At 39.3% G+C, this 25,937-nt stretch overlaps 1 protein-coding gene across 4 annotated transcripts; it reads right to left on the bottom strand.

Moving 5' to 3' along the window:
- Positions 1-1,527: 1,527 nt before the first annotated feature.
- Positions 1,528-23,485, bottom strand: LOC122761317 (mitogen-activated protein kinase 8). Of its 4 annotated transcripts, none has more exons than XM_044016507.1 (12): positions 23,133-23,485; positions 17,484-17,667; positions 16,503-16,632; positions 15,979-16,037; positions 14,434-14,572; positions 13,205-13,370; positions 12,150-12,221; positions 9,314-9,496; positions 7,676-7,800; positions 6,903-6,966; positions 6,097-6,174; positions 1,528-5,434 (listed from the first exon to the last, which is right to left on the bottom strand). In XM_044016507.1, the coding sequence occupies exons 2-12, from the start codon at positions 17,603-17,605 to the stop codon at positions 5,418-5,420; spliced, it is 1,155 nt and encodes a 384-aa protein (XP_043872442.1). In that variant the 5' UTR covers positions 17,606-17,667; positions 23,133-23,485; the 3' UTR covers positions 1,528-5,417. The 4 variants fall into 4 exon arrangements, with proteins under 4 accessions (XP_043872442.1, XP_043872443.1, XP_043872441.1 ...); XM_044016508.1 differs by having other exon boundaries at positions 1,528-5,429; XM_044016506.1 differs by lacking the exon at positions 12,150-12,221 and adding an exon at positions 11,241-11,312.
- Between the last annotated feature and the right edge of the window lie 2,452 nt (positions 23,486-25,937).

Here is a 25,937-nt window from a genome sequence, read left to right as displayed (position 1 = left end):
CACCCCGAACCCTCACGGATGTCAACACACCTTTAATGCACAGAAAACAAAACAGGGACAATGATAAAAACACACATTTTCAAGCATGTTCAAGCTGCCTCACTCACTCACTCACTCACACATGAGACACTGTGGCTCATTAGGTGCAAACCATTTACGGTACACAGTAAATACCAAAGCTGCACCGCCTCAGCTGTCTGCTCACTAAAGATCAGAATGGCCTGCCTGGAAGCCATGTTGATTTTGGCACATGAAGCTGGACACTGCCCTCAAAAAAAATTTCCTGGTTGTGCCTTCAGGGAAGTGTTTTTAAATACAGTCGTGTTGCTTGCTTGTCCTGAGATGTCGTGCATATGTTTGCCCATAATACATATAGTGGCACTTTTTTTTTTTTTTTTAAATTCAAAAAAATATGGCAACAACCGACTGCTGACAACAAACTTGTTTTCCCTTGAAGGTGCCAACCCTTGTGAAAGTGAACTGTACATTGAATGGAAGTTTTGAATTAAGAATGTAAACTTGTAGTGAATGTAATGTGTCGTCGATGAAACCAGCCCTGTGACAAAAAAAAAAAATAATGGAAGTGATTGACTTCGTTTAACTGCAGCTCTAGGCAACGTGGAACATGTCATGTATGATTGTGGGATGCATCACGTCAGGTGGCGGTTTTAATTACTTTATATTTCCTAAATGAAGAGTTGCAGGTATCTGGTTTTTTTTACATTTGCATGTGGTTAAACGGCTGAAAATATCCTTTTATTTTGAAGCATCTTATCACGATTCAGATGAATGTCCACGAGTGATTGTGACACTACAAACAGTATATAAGTGAAAGTGTGATTTTTGGTTGGACAATGTGACTGTATTTTTATTTTTTACATTGTATAAATAAATATATTATAGACAGTGGTATTAATTGCACAGGTTTACATGGGAACGGTCTGGCAAGACTTTACCTGTGAACTACCACAACTACAATCCATGATATAATGGTGCAAGTCTACGTCAGATTCCAGACATTTATTTTCCCCCTCTTGTACGTCTCACTTTTAAGGTGTTGATTATTTCTCTGCTGATCATCTACGGTGCTTATTTATTATGAATTTCCACTATTGTAATGAATGGACATTTATGGAAATAAAAGTGACAAAGGTCACGTGACAAAAAAACATTAGAGAAGTGGAAGTATTTGAATTAATCGGACAAACCATTCATTTCTTCCATCGTCTGCTTGCTTTATCCTTCCCGTGAGGGTCGCTGGTGCCAACGGTAGCTGACGTGGGGGCGAAAGACAGGGGAATCCTTTACCCAGAGAGGTCGCCAGTCCATCGCAGGGACACACGAGACAGAAACACAGGGAGAACATGCAAACTCTTCAACAAACCAGCCAAAAGAAGATGACATACAATGATGAATCAAAGTGGGGTTTTTTTTATTTGCAGTACATGTTTTGTTTTTTTTTTAGATATATTTTTTAAAGAGGTGGCATCATCAGATCCCAGTGCGAGTATTCTAGTAGTGCACTTCTTCGTTGGTTGCCGTTTTTGGGACGCGCAATTCCAGGAATTCTTAAAACTACTTGCATGGCTGGACTCACTAGCAAACATGACAAACCAGCACCATACATATAAGGATTTCTTGTATATTTTTCTGTGTTTATTAACATTACTGTGCTCACCCAAGAGCCAAATCAAAATCTGTCCACCGTGTTGTTGCGACTCAAAGAACCTTCCGTCTCTGAATGAAAACCCCAGGGTTTACAGATTTGTTTGGAGGGTGAGACGGATTATGTAGTATTATGACTATAAACAAGTCACAGAAATAAAAATTGATCTTATTCATTGAAAAAAAAAAAAGAAGAAGAGGAAAACATGGATTGACAGTACCAAACATTTTCTTTACCTTCAGGAGACAGCTAACAAAGGCTAGGCCAATCACATACTACTAGCACAGTTTGCTGAAGGTATTGCACATTTAGTTTAAAAAAAAAAAAAACAAAAAAAAAAGTACATATAACAATTCTCTTACTTCTAGGTGAAGTATACATAAAGTACAAAACTAGAAGTCTGTTGAAACCGACAAATAGTACACTTTAAAATAAATAAATAATGGAATCTGTTATTCACACGTCTTCGATAGCTCGTTCTGCAGGCGACTACATACACGCAAGAAGAAGTGGCAGAAATTCAGTGTGAGGTAGTTCATCAAAGCCGACTCAAATCAGAATGATGCTGTTTGGAGAGATGCAGTAATAACAATAATTATTATTATCATTATAAAACAAAAAGCGACAACAATTTAAAGAAGGAAAAATAAGAGGAACAATTAAAAACTCTCATAATGTTGGGCAACAAAATTAAGAGCACTTTAATCAACCAAGTTTTTTTCTTTTGATTGACTCTCTTTAAGCTAGTTTGACAAATATGCTAATATACGTCAAAAACATCAATTGTTCTCCCTGTTATTACTGCTTTTCTTACCGATTTGACACTGAAATTGTTAGTATACTACTAGGCCTTTACTAATGGACACTTACATTTTTTTCCCACTTTCTCTATAGTGAGGGAATAAGAGTGAATTAACTAAATCGCATTGTGCTAACGTGGCTCTGGGGCTGCTAACACTGTAGCATGCTAGCAAACTCTCCATGCTCAGCAGCTACAAATCCATTATTTCTCATTCTGGTCACTGAGCTCTTTTACCACAGATACAAAGACACAATAAAATTAAAATAGTTTGCGCCACAAAACTAGCTTCAATGTAAAGCTAGTTTGCTAGTAACTGTCAGTGTAGATAAAAGTCAGCGCTTACACTAGTTCTGCCAGATTGACATTACGGAATATATTTTCCAACCTTACTGTATTAGGCAAATCATTTTTAAAATAAGGTACAAAATACAACTATTTGCTATATTTCTCACTTATTCATAAAAGCTCCGTAATTCTGAAACATGTATACAACATGTACATGTGAATAAAATCAGTTTACATTTACAATGGACTGGAAGGGAATAGTTTGACCAGCTATCAATGGAAGAGACATTTTTGGCAGCCATTTCCTCCATCCATTCACTTTTTTTATGTCCATATCAAGGACCAAGACTACTTTAGCAAAAATCTAAATACGATCAACTCCTTTGTGTAATTCATGAAGAACCAGTGTTCATGATCTTCAAAGGTCAACAAATCGACTCGCCAACATATAGTTAAGCTGATGTGGGGCTCGTGCAAACCTTTCAGTCGATAATGAACAAATCAGTTAGAGCCAGAAGATTTATGGTAGTCTGGCTCCGTCTCTAGGAAATGTGTTAAAGCATTAATTAGCCTTTCAGTTCTAATCGAAATACTGACAACACAATGAACGTTAAAACGTTTCTATTCACTTCTCTCCCTTACACTCATCACAAAAAAGCTGAAAAACCTAAATTCGAAATTTGGTTTGCTGTCACTGCAAAGAAACCCTTTTTTTTTTCACTTTGATGAAAGACCTTGACGAAACTGCCTTTTCTACAGAAATGACTCAAACACGTGCCGTCTCGCCGCATACGTCGTCTCTCTCACACACCCAGCGAGACTCCACAGTCTCCTGTCCGAGGGTCAAAAGCAAAACAAGTAGAAAAATATACAACACATTTTGTGAGAACTACAACCCCATCATACACCACTGGTTTGATATGGAGACTACAGCTGTTTTCCAGACATCACGAAAATAACCTACACATAGTAACAAATACACTTCCTCCCATGTACTCAGGAATGAATGACAAACAACAGGCACTTTATCCTTTCAATTCTAAATCAAAAACACAGGTAAAAAGGGCACTATTATTGCATACAGTAAGAATAATGGTTCTTTTTACTCGGCTTGTTTGTGCTGCTGTTTGACACAAAGTCTAGTACGCTAAGTGTTTGGCCAGCTTTTAGAGAAAAAAATAAGAAAATCAATTTCAGTTCTTGTTCAAATTCACAAAGGTTACATTACTAATAACAGGATCTGGTAAAAAGGACATGGTTTCCACACTGTTCCGTCATAATCGCTATCCCCTCATAAAAACCTTCACAATCGTTCTCCACACCGTGATTCCCTACTTAACCGAAGCACATTCTACTTGACACCGCCACCGATTTCACAACCAACGCACAACTCTATGTCTCAACAAAAAAGCACCTCCCGAAGCGCGACGAAAAACATTCCCAAGTCCCAAACCGACAACAATACCTCACTGTCAAAAGCAAACCAGAGAAGAACGTGATTCAGAGCTCCGGTCCTCTAAAGCAATACCACCACGTCTCTAAGAAAACATCGCACTGCCTGTGGCAGACGAGAGAGGAGGTACTTTAAAGCACTTAAAAATATACAGTATAAGACAGTCATCGAAACATTTTAACGTATATCTTGCTGTGCCATTTTCAATTCCCATAGCTCAAGTGTAGATTGTAAAAAAAATTAATCAAATGGTAAATAAGAAAATTCTGATTGAGCGGGAAGTGAAAAAAGAGGAATTTAGAGAGATTTCATTAAGATGAAATTTACAATGTAGGCTGTAGTAGTGACTCACAAGAAGAAAATCATTTAAAAAAATAAATCTAAGTGACCTTAGCTGGTCTAGTAAATGGATATGTGTCATTTTAGACAATATCCATATCATGTGAAATAATAAAAAAAAAGGTAAGGGGTACTTCGACCTTACTTCTGTCAATTAAATTATGTTTCAATGGCTCACTGCAAACGCATAGAGAAGATAAACCTACATCTACCATAAAATCTGTACAAACGCCATCTACATTTATATGGCAAGTTGTAAAAGCAAAGAAAAGAAACAAATGAAAAGAAAAATAGATCACATTTAACATTTTACAGATATTTCTTTAAATTCTCACTGTCGGTTAATACAAACCGGAACGTAGTAAAATCATAAAAATTCTCTTATCATCGTCATCTTAGGTTTCTGAAAAAAAATAAAGAAATGCCACAATAAATTACAGCTAGGACTAAAACAAAACCAACAAACAAAAGAAAATCCTAATTGAAAAATAAAGGATTATGACTGTCATAAAAAAAGGAAAATAATAATCTGTCCTTTCTGAAACAGTTCTCAAACAGCTAGCTGGCTAATCACTACACTAAACAAGCACAGACGGGTGGTGGGGAAGGGAGAAAGGGGGCAGGGCCAAAGCCAGCATCAAGCTGGTGGTCTCAGAGATGACCAGGGAGAGGGGGCGTGGCCCTGTCAAAGACCAGGAGGTGATAGTCATCTGCAGGAGCCATTAGCCAGAGCAGCCGCGGCGACGGCGGTGCTGATCATCTGCAGGCTGCCGTCAGCGTCAGTCAGGGTCAGTCAAGGTCAGAGGACACGGAGGAGACGTCATAGGTGGAGGCAGAGGAGGAAGAAGGGTGGTGCTGGTGGAGGCTGTTGCTCACTGCTGCACCTGTGCTGTGAGACAAAGGGAGAGACACCTGTCGTCAGCTACAAATGCAGCGAGTGATCTGCTGAACATTAGTGTCAAACACCACTGCCAGGACTGATTAATTAACCGATGAATTTGGCCGATATTTTCCATTTTTTATGAATAATTTCAATAACAATTATTACAAATTAAGCATTTTTTTCTCTCAGGAACTTGATAATTGTGGCTGTGACACTAGAATTTTATTTTTTACAGGGATAGAAGGCGGTTTTTCGTTAACTGCATGACTGAATTTGTGATTATTCAAAAGATAATGTAACTGGGGATGAGCTGACATGATTATCAAGAGTGTCGGTATTGTTCCGATACTGGTCAAAATATCTACTATCTCTACAGGAAGAGGAAAAACAATGTAAGATCCAATATGAACAGCATTTTCAAATTTAAGTCCATGTTCCCACACATTGTAATTTTTTCCATCTCTGAAGTAAAAACTCCATTTATACATGAACTCACACACACAAATTTGTTTTTATATACACATCATAGACATGACGCATTCCTTTGCCTTTTACCTTAACTATCACAACTAAGTGCCTAACCCTAAAACCAGGTCTTAACCCTGAAAAAGCACTTTTTGTCCTAATGTCCTAAATACACACACACACAAGAGAGAAAGTCTAATAACCTATTGAGGCTGGTTGTCCCCTGATGATGCCATTCTTTGTCCTTTCCTCCCAGTCCAACACTTCTTTGTATATCAACTCTGCAACAAGAAAAGAGCAAAGAAAATCCTTAAAAAACTGTTGTCTAATCGAAGCTGAAAGAGAAAAGTAGTGTGACAGTGGACATTATGGCATGTGGAGGTATCAGAAAGTGTATTCTACATCTAGTTCAGTATTTTCAATCCAGATCACACATATATAAAACACAAGCACTCCTGTTTCCCAGTTGACAGAATTTTTTCAGTTTGTAAGTTTGACTAATAGTAAATAGTGTGTGTCCCAGCGTTGTTTGAATATCAACCAGTTTGACTGTCGCCTGGCAAAAATAAACATGTGCCCATCTTAACAAGATAATCACGAGATAATCATGGTGGAGACACAGCATGAGTGCGAGTGGAATCCGGAAACACAGGCATGTCACACAGACGACGCACAGAAAAGCACAACTCCGAAACGCCTCCTTTCTTTTCTCTCTCCACTTTAATCAAGCGTGGCAGTTAAGTTATATAAATATTTCACAGATGTATATGTCGCAGTGTATAGTCATATATGAGTGGCAGGGCAGTGAGAGGAGGACGCGAGGAAAACGAGTCACGCGGCAGTGCCTTTATGGATTCAGACAGACGACGCAGAGGAACATTCACCGCAATTTGAAGATTAAATGCCCCACAGGCTGCAGAGCACAAAGATAGAATGACCTTATGCAACACACTGCAAAACGCTAAGCACTTATGACAGCTTATAAAGGAGAGGAGAGGATCTTTCCTACCTTTCCACTCGTCCACTGTGTGCTCTCTCTCATCCAGCTGCTTGTCTGTGATCGCTGGTGGCGGCTGCAAGAAAAATAAACATCTCAGTTCCATCGTCTTACAAGATAAACAACATTTAAGTTCCTGGAAAACATCTCAGGAAATCGACAGATCCAGTTTCTACTGATTAAATGATGTTTGGATGGACAACTATGAATCTGGATGAATGAGAATCTACACAGACAACACTTTCATTTCTAATTCTGCGGTTTAAAAATAACAGAAGTGCGATAGACACGGCCACAGAACAGTGGCACCATATTTTTTTGCTCCAATCAGAAGGAGGCAGCATTTGAGTCACCGAACCCTAATTTCAAATTATATTCGCTAAATTTAGAGTCCAACTCCCCCAAAAAAGAGGCCCAGAGACAAAGATCTCCTATTATTCCTAGGAGGACATTGAACACATCATAATGTTTCCCGTGTTGTTGTAAATTGACCCAGTGCAACTGATGCCGTCAATCAATCTGTCATGATCACCTCATGTGGGGAAAATGAAAATTAACAGACTGATGACAGGTTTTCCTTAAAATGTAATCACTATTTATTGTCCCTCTTCTAAATAAATAGTTGGCAATCAGTTTACATATGTGTTTTAGACTAAGGAAACAGGAAAATTGTACACAAGACAAGCTGCACCAAGAGAATATTTGCCATTCTTAAATAAATTCATTGGTGTCAGCTTCATTTTTGACTAGAAACATAATGTAATATTGAGAAGAACGTGACATACCGCTTCCACTTCAGTCGGGTCGTACCACACGTTGATGTAGGAGTGCTGGAGAGCCTCGTCCACTGAGATCCGCTTTGACGCGTCAATTACCAGCATCTTGGACAGCAGGTCTCGGGCTTGACTCGCTGTCAAGGAAACGTGGCAAAAAATAAATAAATATGTAAATAAGATAAGTGATAAGACTGAACAGATTTCGATTCTGCAGTTTGTCAGGCTTTATTAATTTGACACATTTCCTGTTGGAACAGGATGTAGGAGCAGGGCACAATACAGGGAGGGACCGTTCAGGAGTACAAATGTCTTTGAGGGAGGAAAAGCTGTTTTGATTTGACAATATGGGTTAAGAAAAAGCAACACTGCGAAAAGACAATAAATTCATTGTCTGATGCGAGAATTCTTCCTTAAATTAAGTTACATATACTTTTATAGACTTACCTTTTTGTGAAAGGTAAGTCTTTGCCTTTATGTGATATCATATTCTTGTTGTTTTTAATTCTCTTCAGTTTTATTTATGACTATTGGTATTTTGTATTTTTGTGGCTCTTGACTTAACGTTTCTCTTGTGTTAACTAATTGTATTTATGCTTTAAACATTATTGTCCAACTATATAATATCTTGCTTGTTTGTTCCATTTTGCATCACACAAACAAAACATCCCTCACACTTAAGTTGCATGAGAAGTGAAAGCTCCTTACGTTTTGTCTTACCATCTGAAAAATCTGATCAAACACAATTAAACCTCCACTTTAATTATGGCATATTTTGTCTTACATCCTGAAAAATCACAGCCTCGGTAGCAGGTTTTTATCCGTCGCACTTCGGGAGAGTCACATGTTCCTGCCTGGGTCAATTAGCGAGGACAGAAAAGTTAGAGCTTCTTTGTTCCTGTGACATCTTGCAGCAGGAGTTTGCTGCGAGTGTTCCTGTCATCTCCGGTGACACACGAGCACACGCTCGAGGTAAATCCCTCTTCACAGTAAACAATTCGGTCCTGAAGTGTCAGCCTCAGTAATGACTGCTTAATCTAAGGCAGCCGCTGAAACTGCATCTGACACTCGTCAGCATGCACAAAAACATGGCTCAACATAAAGTGATGTTCTATGAAGGAAAAGTAAAATATTTGTTCTATATTAATGTTTCAGAATCAGAATCAGAAGAGCTTTATTGCCAAGTATGATTTGCACATACAAGGAATTTGTTCTGGTGTCATTGGTGCATAACAAGCATACAAAATAAAAAAAAATAAAAATACTTACACACTGAACCATAATGGAGCCATTCAAATTAGAAAATTAGAAAATTAAATACAATATAAATTTGGCCATTATCAATCCTACATTAGCCAAAAAAAACAGCCAGCTGTAAAACTGTTTTTGTACAAATTTCGAGCAGTAAAGTTGAAGTGCATCATGGCATTAAACTCACGGCTTTAAAACACTAATTGCCTTGTTATTCCTGGCACCTTCTGGTGTACGATAAAAGCTATTTGAAATTTTTAAATGAATGCCCGCAGGCAGGACAATTGCTGCACCAAAGTATTCAACTCTTGGCTGTGAATAAATTTACAAACCAATTTCCTTGTAAGCCTTTACAAGACAATGTAACATGGGCATTTGTGGGAACTGTGTCAGTTTTACCTTTTAGTTTGTTGTGTTCGGAGTCTGCAGGAAACAGGACATCGGGGAAGAGCTTCTCGAAGCTGTAGCCGGTGTACCGTGGCCGGTTCTCCACATAATTCCGCACCGACTGGTTGAGTTTCATCAGGAACTCCTGAGATGGTGTCCCCAGCTGCTCGATGACCTTGTTCCACTGGTCGATATCTTGTGGTTAAAGTGTTAAGAAAAGCCTTCGGCTAGATTTGGACAAAAGGAGCATCCATTCCAGCGTGGATTCTGGGTCATATTTAAGAACTGATGTAAAATAAAAGAGAGCTGCCTGTCTTCTAATACATTGTTCTGACTAGGGCTGCATTGATTAATAGATGAATCTATTATTATTTGATAACTAAAATAATCGTCAACTAACTAATTTACATAATTTATTAATTGGGTTCTTTGATTTTTTTTTCAGCTTCTTAAAAGTGAAGATTTTCTGGTTTATTCATATAAAACAAGTCTTAAAGACTAGAAAATTTTGGTTTGTGGGCAAAATAACACATTTGAAAACAACATAATTTAGGTCTATTCTCTATTGATCAAAAATATGAAAAGAACCGCAGCTCTGGTTCTGGCTTGAAAGTGTAACCTCGACTGTAGAATGCTGGATTAAGAACACAGGTAGGGAAGTTTCTCAACACACTGTAAAGGCCATATGGAGGCAGTTCCACTTATTAAAAAAAAGGGTTGGACCAGATTTAAATGTCATTTAAACCTGTAGAAAAAAACAGCTAGGATGAACTGTGTGGAATACAAACACTATGGACTGTGTTGCAAAATGATTTCGAACATCTGGACTCAAACAGTCCAGATACAGGAAATAATGTATGCAACGTTTTTTTTCTTAACAATAACACGTAAAAATACACAGGTAACATGTACATTGACTTGGAGGGCAAAAAGGTTCTTGTTCATATCTTTGTTCATAAGAAATAATGAATGAGCAACAAGGAAAGAGCTACCCTACCTCATAGCATTAAGCTAACGAAATGCAGTTTTAGAGTTAATGTGGGATTAAAAATGTTACCCAGATGTGACTGCGATTCTTATAACAGATAGTGATCACACTGAACACTGAGGAAAAACTAAATGGAACTGGTTTGACCTCACCATTTTCCAAATCACTGAGCCAATGTTTGTCAAAATCAAACCTTGTTCGAATGTTAGCAGTAATTAAAACTTTTGACTTCGCCTTTGTTCAATTAGTATTCTTTCTTTATTAAATACAATAAACAACTTAAGTTTTTGGAGCCGCCATTTGAAGGTAAAAAATGCATTAGGATGGTGCAATTACTAAGCTAATGCTACATTAGCCTGATCAAACCACTGTACACTGTAACATTAGCAAAGACCAATAACCCTTCAACTTTTTTTTTTTTTTTGGTTGAGTTATGCTTTAAGGCTTCGAACATTAATGCTATTCCAAGTAGCTATTACCCTAGCTGTGCACTATTAGCAAAAGCTAACAGAATAGCAACATGCTACACTGATTAAATATTAACTAGGGACAGCATAATACCAGTTTTTAGTGTCCGATATCGATAACTCAGCTCTGTTAACGACACATTTGTGCTAGTCATTTTAAATATTCTTCTCATATGAAGAGAAAATTTAACAGCCCACATGACTCAGCATGAAATATATAGGATTGTTGGATTGTATGGAGGTTGAACAGCCTATTCAACCTCCTATTTTAGTCATTAGTCATACCGAGGGGATCTTGGTGTGTTTGCAGATATCCAAAAACAGATTTCAAAGCCAATATCAGCCTGTAATATTTTGCATTCCTAAATATTTCATTTTATCCAAGTTTCGGCCTCCCGTTGTGCACAAAGATATGAACAAGATGCCAGACAAAGGACAAGACACGATTGTTGGGGTTTGGATGGAAGGTTCAACTCAAGGATACGATCAGTGCCTGGAAACAACACACTACCCCGGACCATTTCAGCCATGATGCAGCCAACAGACCAGACATCAACTGAAAAATGAAATGACAACCACCAAATTAGCATGCAGGACTGAAAAACAAACAAAAACACAAAAAAATAAATAAAACGGAACGATAAACATGATGCACATGCCAGGTGATGTATGTGACAAAAATGGATTGCATGCAGCCGAGTGCACTCTCAAACCTGTGTCAGCCTCCAAATGAATGCAACGGAAAATTATTAATTTTCTTTTTGGATAGCACTGACTACATGTTTCTGTAGAAATATCACTATCCAAAGAAGGAAATGTTTAATATTCCTCCTACGTCAGTTGCTGTGAATTGAAAAATGTGACACTCTTGCTTCATAACACCCTCTGTATCCTCACTGCATTTCATGCTGTATGAAGAAACTGGAATACTTGCATCAACAATTGTTCGATTTGTCTTTGGTTTACCTGTGTATAATATGGCAGATTTTCTCACAAATACTTATCTGTGGTCTATTTTGTATTTTCAAAATTAGTAGCTGCTGCGGCATCAACCATGTTGAATGCAGTGTGAGGATATAAGTCAGTATTTTATTGCAGTGTTTTTCTCTACAATGGAAGAGCAAACTACTAAATTCTATTTTGTTGTTTCGTGTGACAGTCATGGATCTTGGAATTACTGCTACTTATGTGACAGAGTTGTGTAAGAAGAGCAGGTCAATGGATGCAAGTCAAAGTTGTCATACAAACATGGGAAAAATCTAATTTCTTTTAGTTGCTCACACGATATGTTCTCCGTGCAATTTTCACTGGATGAAAAACAATTACTTGACTTCCTCTGTGCCGCTTGTTTCTCATGGAATGCCAGACACTGCTGCAAGCAGCTCAAGGATACAATCCCTTCCTGGAAAAAGGATTTTGTGGCGAACCATTTCTGCCATAATGCAGCCCACAGCCCAAATATCCACTACATATGCGCAGCATAAAAAGGAGGGAGAAGAGAATAAGCAAAAAAAAAAAAAGTTGCAACAAGACAGCAGGAAAAATGAGCATCAAGGTTTTTGGTCAAAAGGACTGAGGGTATGAAATAATTAGTATTCAAAAGGTTTTTGTTCTTGTGGAGCTTTTTTGTTGACTCCACCTCAAGGTGCCTGAAATGAATATGTAAAAAAAAACAGAGAAATACGTGGCAATAAAGCGTCTAATCCTAATGAATAACATCTGATTATTTGATAAGCAAATGGCACCCCAGTAACATCTCAATTAAAAGAATGGTTAAATATTTAGAGAAACTGGCATCCTTTTCAATAATTAAAGGAATGAACTGATATCACTCTGCACTAAAAACAAAGCCACAGCCAGGACGCTTGGTTTAGCTTGGCATAAAAACAGGAAATGGGGACACAGGTAGGCATTTCTATGCTATACTAATTTTTTTTTTTTTTTTTATTAATGCTATACTACATTTAATGTATCCTGGATCAAACATACACATTGGAAAATGGGACAGATTCTCCCACTTCGCACTCGGTGAATGAGTAGATTTCACAAAATATTCATATATTCCTTTATAACTCTGCTGCATAAGCTGCTTTTAGCCAGGCTCTTTCAAACTGCAGCCTCTTAATAAAACATCACACACATGCTGAAGCACTGCTGGAGTCTCCTCACAAGAAGTTCCCCACAAAGCATCGATGCCTGGCATGCCAGCTTCCCCTGAGTGTGACCTTTACATGAACAGTGAGTGTGTGAGTGAGTGAGTGAGTGAGTGAGTGAGTGAGTGAGTGAGTGAATGAGTGAGTGAGTGCAGGTGTGTGCATTAGTGCGTTTGTTTTTGGGAGGTGCTGTTAAAAACATCTCAGAGGTGGGAGCGACATGCAGCAGGTCAGGCAGCAGCTCCTCATTGGCCAGTCGCTGTCACGGAGCCACCTCCTCCACTCATTCACTCACCATTGGCCTGGTAGCCCATGCCCAGGATGACTTCGGGGGCGCGATAGTAGCGGGTGACCACGTAGGGCGTCATGAGGAGGCCAGTGGCGGCCGTCCTGGCCAGACCAAAGTCCAGGATCTTTAGAGTACAGTCAGACTTCACCACGATGTTACTGGGCTTCAGGTCCTGGACAGAAAACACAATGTAGACGAAACGCTTTGTATTGCGTAAACTGTATGCTTGAGTGGTTGCATCTGTGCCCTAACCTAAAAGTACTGCTGCCTCTCTTGGCCAGAGACTTTTCATCTCAAGCTCAGAATTCCAAGCAGTCTTTTCTTGGTGCATTTTATTTTAGGCAGTTGTGCCTGACTGCAGGATGGGTTAGGAAACCTAGTGTATGCCTGCGTGTGATTTGCAGTTGGGGGCATTGAAGTTTTGGTGACGGTGACTCATGTTGCACCTGCTGAGCTGCACCAAAGTCACTTGACGTTGTTCGGCTCTGCCTGTGGCTCCATTAGTTCTGGCTGACAAAGCAAGAGGAGCTCAGCTTTGCTACTTCTTACGCTGAGAGTGACTGACAAAGAGCCATCAGTATGTAAGTGTGTGGGTACACTGCTGCCGGTACTTCAGGGACTGTGTATGCGTGTCATACTGTGTCCGTGTTTTCAACCTCAGTATGAGCACCTGAGTGCTATTTGCTCTTTCCCGAGGCTTCCTTTGCTTTGCTTTGTCGTGTGTGATAAATGCAATGTGAGTATTTTTGCATTCTGGACATTATGATGAACAGAATACACGTGACGATGTGACCTTGGTCTGTATAAAATAATGTTTTTTTATGGTTTTCAATCAATTAATCATTTAAGCAGGTTGAGATTGTATGAATGTTTATGGGCATCATGACATGACATTAAAAGGTGCAGTTGAACATTTTATGGTAATTTACTTCACCACAAAATGTAAGATCATTTGACAATGTGGCCCCAAGCCCAACATTTTACCATTTCTTCCACATAAAATCAACTGCAAAGAGTTCCCTTCTGGAATCACGTGACACATTTTCATTCATAAGAAGAATTTAACATTTTATTACATAAGAAAGCCCTTATGTCCATGTAAAACAGACAGTAGAACAAGATGCAAAGTTCATTTTTAACAACCCAACTCTATCCTCCTCTGGATTGTCATTACACACTGTATATGCTGGTCTCTTGGGCAAAATGTATACGTGCAGTGAATTAGTGAGCCTCACCCTGTGTATGATGCCTGCGGCGTGTAGGTGTTTGATTCCACAGAGCATCTGGTAGAGCAGGTACGACAGCCTCTCGTGATCGAGCTCCATCTGAATCACCTGGCAGAGGTTGGCATCCATCAGCTCCATCACTAGATACCTGCGAGGGAGAAAAAATGTCAGAGTCATGCCTCGTTTTTGACAGTGTAGACAGATGTCCAGAATCAGCCACTTCACTTTTTTAAACACCGGTTTACATAGCCTAAACAGGGCTGATGTTATGTTTTTCTGGCAGCTGTTGCATCATCAGTCCCTTCAATCCTCTTATATGAAGTAATTTTAGATATAAGATTTTATTTTCATGTATTTATGTTGTAAAAAAGAACACACTTTTTTATTCATATAATGCACAGTCACGCACAGTGTAATGCAAGTATGCATCCAAGTATATGAGTGTTCTCCTTCATCCTTTAACTGTGTGTTTGCACTGCAACCCTCAGGCAGTGATTTGTCCAGTTTCCTTTTTAGCTCAAATCAAGCAGACACACACACACACACACACTCACACACTCACTAGAGGATGGCATTAATCATGTTTGTTCCTGTCATACTCTGTGAAACCATCACATCCCCCATACATATTTGGGTCTAGCATTACCCTCTCTACGATTCCACATTCACATTTCACACTGACATCTTGTCGACTTCGAAAACCCAACTAGGACGCTGCTAAATATAAACACACTCCCGTGTTGCTCCTGTTAAAAGATGAACTGCAACATTCATGGATGTCAAGAGTATTTGGCATTTCCAAAAGACCGAGGTACTATATCTGCACTCCACCAGGACGTTCATGTGTACGTTGGACAATACTCACGCTTGATATCAGGATTAAAATGTGTTTTTCATCAGTGTTCCTGGATGACTTTCAATTAAATTAAGTCATTAAGGAGGAGTATAAACTAAAATGCTTGGAAGCCTCTGCTGGCCAACAGTTTCTGTCTTAACAATTTATTTCCAGACTCATACGACGTGTGCATGCTTAATCGTCAAAGAGGCCAACACCCACGTTTCAGGCTTTAAGTGAAAATTGGTGCCAAATTTGAAAGGATTCTGTCAAGGTGTTCTGTAGATATCGCTTTCACGAGGCAAAAGAAGTTTATGAGGTTACATCAACCTTGAGCTTTGACCACCAAAATCTAATCCTCTTATCCCACAATGAAAGTCCCAAACTGAAAGGATTCCATCATCATGGTGTTCTTGAAAGAATAAGACCTATGAATATACAGAGTAGAAGCCCAAAACATAATGTCCCCAGACATTAGGGAGGAATATAATAAAAACATGCACTTTATGAGGAGGCTTTGTGTTATAAATACAGTATATGCTTTCCTTGAATTACATATTTTTGGCATTATGTACTAGCATTAAGAGAGGATAACTAAAAGGAACAAATCTAAACAAGCTAAGCTGCACAACCACTAAAAGGCCTGAAAAGAGCACCCTAAACCCCCTGTCATCTCATATCCGGTATTGATTTTACAAACGTGTTGATGCTGTACTCACACATCTTGGAATTCTTCCAGTGTCTTCTGTGGCGTGAATACATTTAATAAGCCAATTATCTGCAGGATATAAAAAAAACACACAGCGATTAGACAAAGAGTTTGTGATGAAAGACAGCATCACCACCTCGACAAGCTCTGAACAAGCAACACACCACTTGGAAAGACTCGCACTTCAGCAGCAGCGGCAGCAGCAGCATGGGCATCAATAATAGATAACAACAGCACAATGTCTAATTTAAAACACCGCATAGAATAACATGACGCAGCAGAAGCTTTGTGGTAATCCTCAGGAGTCCACTGTCAATCAAACCCCGTGATAAGCTTTTAGAGGACTCTTTTTTTGCTGCCGAGTCAGCAGCAAAAAAGCCGCAGGATGGAAATTAGACATCTTAACCTTATGCATTTTAAGCAGACGTTACTCTGCCAGAATGTTAAGGTGTCACAACTGAAAATCTACAGTAGTCTCTCTAATACTAGAGTTGATAAACACACATACATAAAAGAAGAAGTGCAAACTCTTACGTTCTTGTGGTTGACACATTTCATGAGCACCAGTTCTCTGTAGGCTCGTTTCGCGTGGGTTTGATTCTGAAAAGGCCGGCTCAGCTTCTTGATGGCAACGTTCCTCTCCAAGATGTGGTCATACGCCGAACTGTGGGCACAGCAGTGGTAACAACTCAGTCAAAAACCACCAGCCATTTCACCATTTATTATTTAGCCAGCCAAGCAAAAACGTGGGTAACAATGGGTCTTAAAGCTGCAGTGCGTAAATTTTAATGTTGCTGATTACTCTTAGTCTCATTAAGCCTGCCCCACACCGAAGGATTTTCAAATCTGACTTGATTTTAAAATACGTGGGAGACCACAGACACAACGCACTTTGTAAGCTATTTCCAGTGTTTTAATCCTGAGAAAGCACAGACTAGACGATCCAGACGAGACACAGGACCACACACGATGTTTTGTGCTGAGAAACACAAAAAAGCTGTGACCATGGCTAAGAAGAAGGAATCAGCTTGGCGTGTACAAGTTATAGTTCTAAACAAAAGTTTATTCCAATTTATTTGGGGTTGTAGGCAGAACCCCGTGATAACCAACCCCAATTGCTGTTCAGTCGTAAATATTGTGTTTAATACTTAACGATTTGAAATCGGGTGTCTTCACGTCTGTTAATCCCTCACGCTACAGGACAATTGTCCAGATAATCTGTTCAAACCAGTCTAAAATCAAAAGGCACCCATGATTGTTGGAAGGGCCAGATAGGGACAGAAATCTGGCCAATTATTGTCTAGTGCAGTGTAGTTGTCTACAGCATTTTCTCCTACTGTCAATTAGACATTATACAGAGATGGTCAGACCACTGACCAAATCAAGAGGCTTTTCTCTATCTCCACGACAACTGAGAGAACTCCTGTCTTGACAGCAACCATTTGATGCAGTTAAAAGTAATTGAAAAATATAACAAGATGGACTGCATTTGGGCTATTTTGCCCCTCTACTCACCAGACGATCCCCTGTGCTCCGGATCCAATGGGTCTGAGGTTCTGGTAGCGCTTTAAAACCATGAACGTCGAATCGCCCACATCTATACTGTAGTACTCCTTTTCACGCTTGTTCCGGTTCATGGTGAAGCCTTGGACAGACGCGGTGTCAGGGCATCCAAGTGGAGCTCTCCTCCTCTCTCAACCTGCAGGGCGTGAGGAAAAACGGATTTTTGTTTGGGGCTTTTTTCCCCTTCCCATTTTTAACATGTGGTGGAATATTTTCATCCAGCAACAAAAAATACCACACCAAACTTGGACACAGAGATTTCAAAACGTCTGTTTTTTTTTAGCCTAAAGCTCCCTTGTGTAAGATATTTTCCCAGTTTTATCAAAAAAATCAAAATCATTGTTTAATATGCACTATATGAACACATGTGGATTTCTGCCTGAATATGCTTTTATTATGTTTTAGTTATCCGACACTTATCTGCATTGAATTCATCTTTGAGACATGGTATTATGTGCTATACTTGAGTTTAAGAAATCATGAATCGTGAATGTAAACCAGCCATGGTTCCTAAAGTGACGTTGACCATCTCTGAAACACGTCCTATAGCCCAGGGGAGATGTGCATACAGTACAAAAATCAGAGTGATGGACAGAAGAACAAGGCAGATAAAGAGAGATGGAGAGGAGAACAAACTCGAAGTTTTATGCCGGGCATAAAGACGACATAACCATTAGAGGAATTTAGAGCACTGTGGTGATGATGTCTGTACATTTCCTGGACCATGACAAGCATCCCTTATAGAGTCCTTTAGACTTTTCTTCTACTTAGTATGAATAAAATATAAGTCAGACATAGTTTGGAGACAGCAGTTTCAGACTAAAATTCAAATCCTACTTGTCTAAGACACTAATCGCATCAACTTCTTGCCTTTTTTTTAATGCGACTCTTTTAAATACACATCACAACACTTTTTGTATCTCAACCTTGAGTATCTAACAATGCTAATATCGGTCTGATATAGTCGTCTTTTATATTACTAAGCTTTTAATGACACATTTGTGCTGATGTGCAGTATTTAGCTTCAACTGTGTATCAAATATTCTGCTCTCATAAAAGGTATTATATTTATATTTTATAATCTGTGCTAAAAGTGATGTATTTATGCGATATTAAGAGTATATCATATCAGATTCGACACCAAGCACACTTAACCGTAGCAAAGATTTATAGATGGATTAAATTTGTAATCTAGGTTGATGTCGTCAAATTTATGTTTCCCCATGCAATTACATTAATGCTTACTGATTTATTAGCATCCACTCCTTGCAGAACTGCCATGATCCTCCAGCAAGCAGCAAAAATGTCACCTTCATTTCCAACAAGTAGAGTGCTACATCTGACCACCGTGAACACACCTTTTTTACAAAATATCACTGGGTAAAAACCAAATATAGACCACACTGGAGGAGAGTGTGAGCACTCATGCTCCGCAGAGAACATGCATGTCAGCCTCTACCCTGTAGAACACGTTAAAACTAATGTGAAGCTGCAGCACCACGCGGCGTGACACGACACGTGAAAGGGACAGAGCCATATATCAGTGTTACTGTGAGACAGGTGTGGAAAAACAGGGCAAAACACCATGACAGAGCGAGTTGTGTTGTCAAATCAATTCAACAGCAAGGAAGCAGAGAACAATGTGCGAGTGTGTGTGTCTCAAATTCACCCTATGTTATATAGCCCGCGCTGCACACAGACACGTGCCTAGGTGTGTGTGAAAGCTGGTGGCTCAGTTTTGTGTGCGTTTGTGTGCAGACTGCGGCAATATTTTGTTTTGTTTATCCGATGATCAAATAAGACAGCCGGGGTTCGCAGATATTTCTGATCTAATCCTTCACAAACACTGCAGCTTTGACGTATTTTTACCTATTGAGGTGTCTCCCTGCTGCAGCACAGATTAGTGCCTTTCATTGAGGCCTTGAGTCATACAACTATTAAAAAACAATATTTTCAAACCAAGCGTTTTAGATCCATGTCAGAAGTAATCTGCATCAAAACTAATATGACTAATAATAAAATGTACATTGCAGAACCATTTCGGATACATTGAGCAGACTGGCTTAAACAGGAAGTCGATTATTTCCTCTGCGGTTGTTTACACAGTTCCAAGGAGTACAACTAACAACAACAAGGATTATGAGACTGATGACAAGGTGGAACTGAAACTGAAATTAAGATTGAACAGCTATTCACAGCTGGTAGTCGCATCAATGCTGATAGGAACCAATCAGGAAACGGGTAACTGCGTCATTGCTTCCACAGGTCTCCATTTTTGCTTATCTTTAAGCCCCGTATTTTTCAAACATAACAGGAGACAGGGGCATTTTTTTACATCTCCGCTTTGGGGGTTGTAGAATGCCGGGGTCAGGCGTAACCGGAGCAGAAAAAGATGAAATCGGCGTCAAAAGAAGTGTCAAATGTGGCATATTCTCCCCACAATAAGTGAGGACACATTGGCAATCCTGTCCAGATTTACACAAGCCTCTGTCCCCCAGCTGTCCATCACAGCACGTCTGCTGGGAGCTGGTCTGTCTCTCAATGCTCCTCTTTCACTAAGAAGACTCATGTAGATTTCCGGCACAAATCAAACTGATATGTTTTAGTATCTGACCACGAGGACAGTCGGATTGTATCAGTGAAACACTCAAATTCATCCAAAGTAATGGATGCTGATAAGAGCCCATGAGGCCAAATCCAATATAAACATTTAGGGCTATTTCATGACCTTTCTTCTCCTGGAAGCACTAGGGGACAAACCAGCACTGAAGGACAAACTAGGGCTGCTTCAACTAGCCAGGAATCTAAGCTGATACGCTACTGTTTTGTCTACCCAACATCCAGATGTCAAAATCAAATCACAACAGTGTTGACAGGCACATGGTTTCGTTTTGGTATCAAATTTCACATAGTTGGATATGTCCGCTGTGTCTGGGGAAACAGAGGGCACAAGCTTGATAGTCACAACAGAGAAAACGTTCATTTGGCAGATTTTACTTTTACACTTTTGCGACGTGAAAACATAACACATCATATCTTTCTGGTGAGATGATGAACAAGGTTCAAAGGTGTGGAGGAACAAGAGGGATTATTATTTCTCTCTCGTTAACCTGTTCACAACCGTCTGAACTGTACCATACACTTTCCCGTTTCAATTTTAAGTAATAACTCTAGCTACAAAGGGAACATGTTATAACATGTAAATATGTGCAGGCCACCTTTCATGCTGCAGGAATCAGATTTCTTGGTGCTTTTGGCTGACCGCTGCTCTTATCTTGGCACGTTGCAGAGAAAACCCTCACAAGCATTGTGCGGAGCAATCTGGGAGCTTCACCCAAGTATGACCAGTGTATGAACTACCTTAGTTAAATATTGTGACCCGGATTAATGTGCAAGAGTCGCACACATCAAAGCTTCAGTTTGGGATAATCTCTGGCTTTGCCCACCTTTGGCCGGAAAACTCCAACAAAACCAAACATAACTGATAAGATTACTGATAATTTGATAGTATACAAAACAGATAACTTACAATATAGTATGGGCAAAGACTGTTACTTATCCATGTGACTGCAGCAACAAAGATAAACCAGAATGAAAAATTATGCAACTGCCACACTCATCTTTCTGTTTATAAGTCAGTGAAATGTTAGCATCTTCACATGAGAGCCACATAAACAGAAACACTGAGGCCTTGTGTGTAGCCAGATAATGAAATCCTACCTCGGGGGTCACTAAAGCCTGGATCACAGACCAGACCCAGACGACACATAATTGCCTACTTTCATGGCACCTTTGTCTCTTAACTTCCAACATAACAATGACTCTGGAGGTCCAGTAAATCCAGACCAATTACATGTGCGGTCAGTCATCACATGAGGACACTAAAACAATCAAATTAGTGAATTCTAATCATCATTTTGGACCAGAGTCAGTGAGGGAGATGCACACACCAGAGGGAGTAGGGGAGGACAAACCAGTTAATCAGCCATAAAGCATGGATACATTCAACAACCACTTCTTCAGACACACCTCCTCAACTGCTTATTAACACAAACATCTAATCTTCCAATCACATGGCTGGTCCCCAGTGCATTTTAGCATAGACATGTACCAGACAACATGCTGAGGCTGAAACAATGTGGAAGAAATGATTTAATTTCAGAAACTGCTGAACTAGAGGAACACACAAAGGGTTTACAAAGAAAATATGCAGTAAGCCTCAGCTGTCGCAGTGAAAATGCCCTGTTGATGCCAGAGGTCAGAGGAGACTGACCAGACTGGATTCACATAGAATGACAGTAGTAACTCAAACAAGAGCACTCATGGCAACCAAGGAATGAAAAAGACCATCTCTGACCAAACACCTCAACGCTTGAAGCAGGTGTTCTGCTTCAGTAGAAGACCACACTTGTTGCCGTTTATGCCACTTTATTGAAATACTGTGTGCCCAAAAGGGCTAGATGATATGCTCAAAAAACTTTAACATGATAAAACACTATGAAGTCAAACAATACGAATCAAATCATGATAAAAGTCAAATCATTTAAGATGTGTTTCTTCACATCATCTAGTTGTTTCTTGCAAAACAAGAAGATATAGTTGTTCTACAGATGTCACTTTTTAGTTATTGTAGTCTATTACTTAATGTGTTAATAATGTTTATTGTAATGTCTAGTGTGTGAAGAAGGTGTTCAGGGAAGAATTTCATTGTATTCTGTACTTTTTACACATAACAATAACACTTTACACAATCAATAACACAATCAACTTTCCCTCACGTGCAAAGTTCGACAAACTTTGGTTTCAAACTTCATGAGCAAAAACACTTTCTGGGGGAAAATATTCAAGGTAATTATTTGTTATGTCTTATGGGTGTTTAGCATGCACACTATATCAATATAAATTATACATTTGTAGTAATCAATTTTGTTATCGAATGATAGCGTGTATATCCATTCACGTTCTTTTATTTTGAAAGTCTTTTCTTTATACAATATAGAGAAACAGGTACAAACCCTGTGGTATGTTTTTTCTCATTGAATTAAAATTAGTATACATCCTGGTTTGAGATATTAAGTATTACACAACAGCCCCCAGTGTAAAAACGCAGCGGCGCTCAGCTAACAGTGAGTTTACTCACCTTCCATGCTAATGTGGCTGTGTGAAAGATGCTAATATAGCAGTAAATGTCAACAAACACATGCTAGCTTCAAACAAACCTGGTCTACTCCGAGTGTTTGGATGTTATAGTGACCGCAGGTGTTGACGTTCCCCTGGTTGGTGTGGTTGGGAACACTGCCCAGCTCTGTTCCCAATGTTAGCCGAGCTAATGTGGGAGGTACACGGGTATCAGCGGCGTGATTCCCGGTCGGTGTGGCCGCTCAGTGTGGCCGCCTTCCCCACAGTTAGGCCGGACGTGAACAGCCCGCTATGTGGTGCCCACCGTGTTTGTGTTAGCAAAGACTTATTCCCCTAGTAATGTGCGTGTGACCCCCAAATATGACCGTTCCCTTCCCCCACGCGTGACAATATTACGTCAAATAGGTCTCATATAGTAAAAAGACAGGGAGAGAGAGAGAAAAACACATATGTGGAGCTCACCCCTCTCCGGTTAATTCCACCAGTGTCGAGCTGCAGTCTCAGTCGGCTGCTGGAGACACAACCCGGCCGCTGTTTTTTGTAATTTGTTTGTAGTAAAACGACACTTTACTCCGCTTTCCGTTCTTCCTCCGGTTCCAGTCCCGTTTCCCTCACGCCAACAGGCCACAGAGATACATGTGTGTAGCTCCGGCGTATCCTACTCGTTGTGCTTCCGTGACACGGGCAGTTTCTGCCATTTCATACCGACGTCGTCGGAAGCTACCGATGTTTCGTCGGCTGCACAATGAGCAGCAACGGCGGAGGCAGCGAGGAAACAGCAGCAGCAGCGGGGGACGTTCAACGCCGCCTGCGCGTTCACGACGGCTGAGTGTGCGCGTGAAACCGGAAGCGACGATTTGGCAACGTTTCGAAATGACGCTGCAAACAACGGGAAAATATGAATATTTTAAATTTGTTTGTGACTGTATTTTAAGTGGTTATTTGTTTCTATAAATAAATGGTTTACATATGTTTATAAATTGATGATTGATTGATATATCGATGTATAAATAAACATGTATGAACGGTTTTGCAACTTTTAAGTGTGTAGAGGTCAACCGATATTATGTTTAATTTAAATTTTCTTTATCTGACAAATTATTGTATATGTATTACAATTGTTCAATTAATTAAATAAATGTCAGCCAATGTCATTATGAGAATATTGCTAAAATTGGATATATGAATTGGATATATGAATGTTTACATATATTTGAGGTAAGATAACAAATAAAAATGTCTGAATATTCTATTTCTTTTTACCCACTCCATTTATTTGACATTTATTCCAAACTGTGAAAAGAAACTATAAGGAAGGACTGTTGTACATTATACAATTGATATATGGAGCCTAGTTATAATATTTCTGCCTGAAAAATACATTTTACATAACTGTAAAAATATTTTTTTTATCAAACTTGTATAACTGATGCTTTTCTATCACTAAAGTTAGCTGAGATAAATATAAGTATATATGTCCAAAAAGCCACATACATCAGTCAGTCATCTGTTGTTCATCTATGCAAGGTAGTCAAAGAAAGTGGGACAATTATTGTGTCACTTTGTTTGAAACACCAGATTAACACAGTGCTGCCCTCAGTGGATCGGCCCTTTGCTGCCCCATCTGCCATTAGCTTGTCCTGCAAATCCAATTATGTTCTTATGGTCCCTTGCCTAAAAATAGCAGAAAATGACAGGAAACGCTGAAACAACACGTCATTACAGAGGAAATTATGTTATGGAGCTGATGTCCTCTCTGAGGAGACGATTGATCCGTCAAGTGTGACAATTAATGCTATGACGGACAGAAGACAGAGGTGGATGGAATGGCAGCAGCAGTGGATGCATATAGTTGGAAGGATTAAAGTGGCGGATGTCTGAGGGAACTTAAGAGGAATCTCTTCACGTATCGGATGAAATAAGGTAGGCAACAAAATGTGTCAAAACCGAGATATGATGTTTTTACTCTGAGCAGGACACGGCAGAAAGACTGTGGACAACAGAAATATTGTATGTTTTTGTTGACTACACTGATTTAACCAATAGCTGGAGTGCAGGCCATCATCTAATCTTTATTTGAGCTGTTGTAATGACTCAGTTTCTCTCTAGAATTAACACTGCACTGGTTTGTTTGCAGGACAGGGTGACAGTGAGCCAAGCGTCAAGCTCATACAGCTGTGAGTTTATCCAGATTTCACTGGATAAACTTCAAAAATGTCAACCTTTGAGTCGAGCTTTGAGCCATGGTGACGTGTAGCAGTGGAATTTGCCATCCTAATTAAAATGTTAATATAGTTGTTTTTTACAGTTGGTTTGATTTCCTAACAACACTGCCAACTGTTATATGTCAGTGTTGGCCGTTTGTGCGTCCACATATGGTGTTAACGGCCTAGAATAGATTATTTTAGCTCACATGTAGACACCTCACCCGAGGTTATCCAGGTCAAATTAAATCAGAGTGCAGATAACCAGATTAAGAGAGCCGTGTTATTTGGCAATCTATCAATCTGCTGAGGCAAGTCTGGTTTCTGTCTGTGACGCAATTCTGTTCATGAGTCAGAATCAAAGCAAAGCAGTGTCACAGTGCAGTGTCTGAACACCAGGAATACCAACGGCAGCTGTGTAAATAGTACATGTGGGGAAAGTGAGAGTAAATAATAACAAACTTTACCCATTTTTAGATGATTTAAGTACTTCTATTCAAGGATACTTTGTATAATATGGTTATTTATCATATTTGAAAACTTTACCAAATGCCACCAGTGTTATTAGTTGTAAATAAGAATCATGGATCCATTACATCATTTCTTGGTTTACTTAAGTTTGATCCTTTTTCTTTTGTGTCAAAAGGCAATTTTTCCCATCATTCCCAAGATCCCATTATGTATCTATGTGATATAATGTAGAGCAAAGATTGGTGAAGGTCAGTATTATAAGACCATTATTATGGTCTTGTGTGATGATGATGATTGAAGTTCTCATATGAAGCAAAATGTATTAAAAATATTAGGATACCAGGTTATTTATTCCAGATTTGAAGGCAGCTCTTGATAAGGAATTCAGTTTTTTGCTTAAATTAAAAATGGTTCTTGTAGACAAAGAAATCAACACTTTGTATTGCTAACATTTGGCTATGTAGCAATAGCATACACTGAAGTGACATAGTAAAGCAAGTGGAAACTTTACTTTTTATCCTACAGTCTGATGGGTCTAAATTATGACTTTTTGCCTTTCAAAGATCATTTGTTGTGGTCCATCATCCAGTGA

Source organism: Solea senegalensis, unplaced genomic scaffold (assembly GCF_019176455.1).
Source record: "Solea senegalensis isolate Sse05_10M unplaced genomic scaffold, IFAPA_SoseM_1 scf7180000014560, whole genome shotgun sequence".
Taxonomy (NCBI): domain Eukaryota; kingdom Metazoa; phylum Chordata; class Actinopteri; order Pleuronectiformes; family Soleidae; genus Solea; species Solea senegalensis.
This window is presented reverse-complemented; position numbering and strand designations above follow the sequence as displayed.

Coding starts and splice junctions, on each gene's coding strand:
- LOC122761317 (XM_044016508.1), bottom strand. CDS start 17,605: ATGAACCGGAACAAGCGTGAAAAGGAGTACTACAGTATAGATGTGGGC. Junction 14,573..15,978: donor CTGGAAGAATTCCAAGATGT/GTGAGTACAGCA, acceptor TCTCCCTCGCAG/GTATCTAGTGATGGAGCTGA. Junction 7,801..9,313: donor CGAACACAACAAACTAAAAG/GTAAAACTGACA, acceptor TTTCCTTGACAG/CGAGTCAAGCCCGAGACCTG.